This window comes from Solanum tuberosum, unplaced genomic scaffold (assembly GCF_000226075.1).
Source record: "Solanum tuberosum cultivar DM 1-3 516 R44 unplaced genomic scaffold, SolTub_3.0 scf00005, whole genome shotgun sequence".
Taxonomy (NCBI): domain Eukaryota; kingdom Viridiplantae; phylum Streptophyta; class Magnoliopsida; order Solanales; family Solanaceae; genus Solanum; species Solanum tuberosum.
This window is the reverse complement of record NW_006238931.1, coordinates 2,636,830-2,640,818: the sequence shown is the minus strand read 5'-3', so window position 1 is coordinate 2,640,818 and position 3,989 is coordinate 2,636,830. Positions and strand designations below refer to the sequence as shown.

General features: G+C 32.3%; 1 protein-coding gene across 1 annotated transcript; it reads left to right on the top strand.

Moving 5' to 3' along the window:
* The first annotated feature begins 1,520 nt into the window (after positions 1-1,520).
* LOC102601425 (transcription factor FER-LIKE IRON DEFICIENCY-INDUCED TRANSCRIPTION FACTOR) lies at positions 1,521-3,637 on the top strand. The gene is made up of 4 exons (XM_006338782.2): positions 1,521-2,077; positions 2,495-2,677; positions 2,760-2,933; positions 3,293-3,637. Exons 1-4 carry the CDS (start codon positions 1,604-1,606, stop codon positions 3,398-3,400), a joined length of 939 nt encoding a protein of 312 aa, XP_006338844.1. The 5' UTR covers positions 1,521-1,603; the 3' UTR covers positions 3,401-3,637.
* Positions 3,638-3,989: the final 352 nt, after the last annotated feature.

Below are 3,989 nucleotides of genomic sequence, written 5' to 3'. Positions count from 1 at the left end.
ATTATAAGTTAGTGATACATGAGTATATATGGATTCTCATTTTACCCATTTTGTTCATATTTGTATGAGCTTAAATAGGTTAAAGTCCATATTTACCCATTTTAGAACGGGAAAATTATGCGAAAAAATAAACATATACTAGTTAATTAGCTAACATAGATATAGTTTGAATTAATTACGACTCACAGCTTAATTTTAGCTGTAATTACGCCGCATGTCCTCTTTTATACACACACACTCTTGCTCTCCTCTCTTCTCTCTCTCCTGAACTCGCTTGCCAGATACACACACACGTTTGATCTCCTCTCTTCTCTCTCTCCCGATCTCGCACGCGCACACACACAGTCTGCCTCTCTCCACTCTCTTCCCTCTCTGCTTGCCTCTCTCCTCTCTCTGCCATTCTTGGTCGCTAGATATACAAATAAATATATATACTAGTTACATATATACCATTATTTGATAGATATACATATACGATTCGACAAATATACATATACAATTCGCCTCTCTCGCTCGCCCTTCTCCTCCCTCTCCCAATCACTCCTCTCTCCTTCCTCTCCCAATCACTCCTCTCTCCTCCCTCTCCCAATCACTCCTCTCTCCTCCCTCTAACATGTAGCTATGAATGATAATTAGCAAACTATAGCTATGAAGCATAATTAAGTTATTTTTGAGTGACTATATGTGAAAATTCTCCTTTAAGAAAATATGAGTGATCCGTTTAATTTAATATGAGAAAAATCGACTCATTTCACTTATATCAGCTAAAATTGTCACCCCTTATACATAGTATAATTTTGGGAAACTTACATAATTTTACTATATTAAGAAAATATTTACTCGTACTATTTATAGCAACAACATTTTTTTCACTTGATCACTTTTAATACATTTATAATACAGTTTCAATACATATTATAGAGAACAATCTATAAAACACATATAATACAAGTTTTATTGATGGATAATACATTTATCACACATTTTATAAATTGTGTCAATTTCTACCAAAACGCATAGTATATTTTAAAACAGTTATAATACATATATATTGCATACATATTTAACTTTTAATACATATTACAGATTTATCATAGCATTGCCATAAATGATAATAAATAAAAAATATCACTAAAATTAATAATTAATTATTAGAAGGTACTCATCCAAGTAATTTTTCAATGGAAAGTGTTTAATTGACCACTGAAGACACCGTAGCTCCGCCCCTAAGTGAGAGTAGTGAGCATATTAAATGATGTCTTAGTCGTGATACTAATATATTGAGGCACAAATAAATATAAAGAATCTTTAGTTAGATAAGTGAAATTAGATCATGACATCCTTCCTTACATCATCAGTACTTAAACCAAAAGTAGTACGAGGTCGAATCTGGTGAAGGTTCATTTGATGCCTCAATATAGTAAGAAGCGGAAGTAGATTAAATTAACATTTGTCAACAACCCTTAGGGTTTTAATATTAGTTTTAACAACTCCAAGTAACTATATTCGATTCCCTTCACATAGTATAATATTAATATACATAAAATAAAACATCTATAAATCCCCACTAGACCTCTCTCACTATTTATCCATCTTAATTAAAATGGAGAGTGGTAATGCATCAATGGAAAATAATGTTAATGATATTGGGCTTATTAATTTCTTGGACGAGGATAATTTTGAACAATTCATTGAGCTTATTAGGGGTGAAACTGCTGACCCTATTGTAAAGTTTTGCCCAAACTATGATTGTGAACATATCACAGGTTGTTTTTCCGCTGCCAATGCCCAATTTGAGCCAACATCCATGGATTTCTATGATACAACCTTGCCTGATCCTATTTCCCTATATACTTCGTTTCCCGGTGAAATCAAGCTCGATGATGATGATGATGATGAAGAAGAAGAGGAAGATTGTGATGAATCTTCTGGCACAACGGCTACCACCAAAATGACTCCAACAACCAAAGGCACGAGGACTGACCGGTCGAGAACTTTGATTTCCGAGCGCAAAAGGAGAGGAAGAATGAAGGAAAAGCTTTACGCTTTGCGATCCTTAGTTCCTAATATCACAAAGGTATATACTTTTAGCATCCCAATTTATGTTAAGGTGTTTGACCGAAACAAAGCTTGAGAAGAAAAGAAAGATTCTTTTAACTTGTCATCCAATATAAGCCACTCATATTAATTAGTGTGAACATATCCTCAATAAAAGTAAAATGAAAAGATTTAAGTTAAACTGTTACTGTTGCTAAATATAATACTATAACAGAAATGACAAAAAGGGGAAAATTGAAATATGTAGGTTTAAATAACTTATTGACACTTAAAAAATTGATAATGTACGGAAGTGAGGCTTGCGTAAGTGGTTGAGCACCTTCACCCTCAATTGCGGGAGGGTAAGTGCAAACACTATTCATCCGTAGAGTGGAAAAAAAAGTGAATTTTACATTGTTGGTGCATGATTTTGTTTGATGAAGTTTTGTATTGGCAGATGGATAAAGCCTCCATCATAGGAGATGCAATATTATACGTACAAGGACTGCAAACGAAAGCCAAGAAACTAAAAGTAGAAATAGCAGAGTTTGAGTCATCAATTAATCAAAGTGGACTATTTCAAAATGCCAAGAAAATGAATTTCACAAGCTATTATCCAGCAATCAAGAGGATAACAAAGGTTTGTTTTTACTAAAACCAAAAACTTGTTAATTACTTATTTAATACTTACCAAAAACATAAATAAATAAATGGTATTGCAGATGGACATTAATCAAGTAGAAGAAAAAGGATTTTACGTGAGATTAATTTGCAACAAAGGGCGACAAATTGCAGCTTCTCTTTTCAAAGCTCTTGAGTCTCTCACTGGATTCAATGTTCAAACTTCCAACTTGGCTACTTCTACCAATGATTACATTTTCACCTTTACTCTTAATGTAAGTTACCAAACTTATTATTGTTTCGATTAGTTTGTCTTACTTTTCCGTTTTCTTCTTAAAAAATGTCTCTTATAAGTATTTAGTTTCAACTTTCCATTTGATATATTTAAGATCTCAAAATTAAAGAATATTTTGATACATTTTAGATATCTTTAGTTTAAGCTACGAGATTCAAAAGTGTTGCTTTATTTTCTTGAATTCAATATGTCAAGTCAAAATAAGATAAATAAATTGAACGAAGAAAGTATTAGTTAATTATCAATTCATTTACACCTATCGTTTATTGGAAATTTATGTATAGTGATCTTTTGTCTCTTTTTTTTTTCTTTTCTTTTTGTGTGTAAATGGATATGCAGGTGAGAGAATGTCATGAGGTGGACATAAACTTTGGCAATTTGAAGCTATGGATAGCTAGTGCTTTTCTTAATCAAGGATTTGACTTCGAGACATCTTCATTGGTCTAATGTCACGTCATTGTAACTTTCCAAAATATTGAACTCATCAAAGCATGACAAATGTCATTGAGCATCGATGATCGTTTGTAACTTTTAAATTAAAACCACGTGTTCTAGCAATGGTGCGTTGTCGTTCACATACATGCATATGATTAAACTAATCATTTCTTAGATTTAATTTGTTTTTATCATTTAACTTGTTGTTTAGTACTCATGATCCCAACTAAACGGGAGTTTTACTTAATGAAGGAACACTTTTTTTTTTTATCATCATGACTTTATTCTTCCTAATCTTCAAAACAACAATTGATTGACAAATAGATAATGAGGAAATGAAGGTCACTCATATCCATCAAGTCCTCCCGGCTGACCTAGAATTTGAAGTTGTGAAGCTATTAAATTTTAAATTAATAATATTTATTACATATTAAATGAACTTCTTACTATAAGTATAATGTTTAGATAATTATTGAGTTCGATCACCCTCATTCTTCAATTATATTGAGTTCGATCGAGAATCCATACCTCAACGTGCATAGTCGATTTTCTTGTTTGGTAGCATGAGCTTGCAAAGCCAATAAGTAAGGAATGCTGCCAA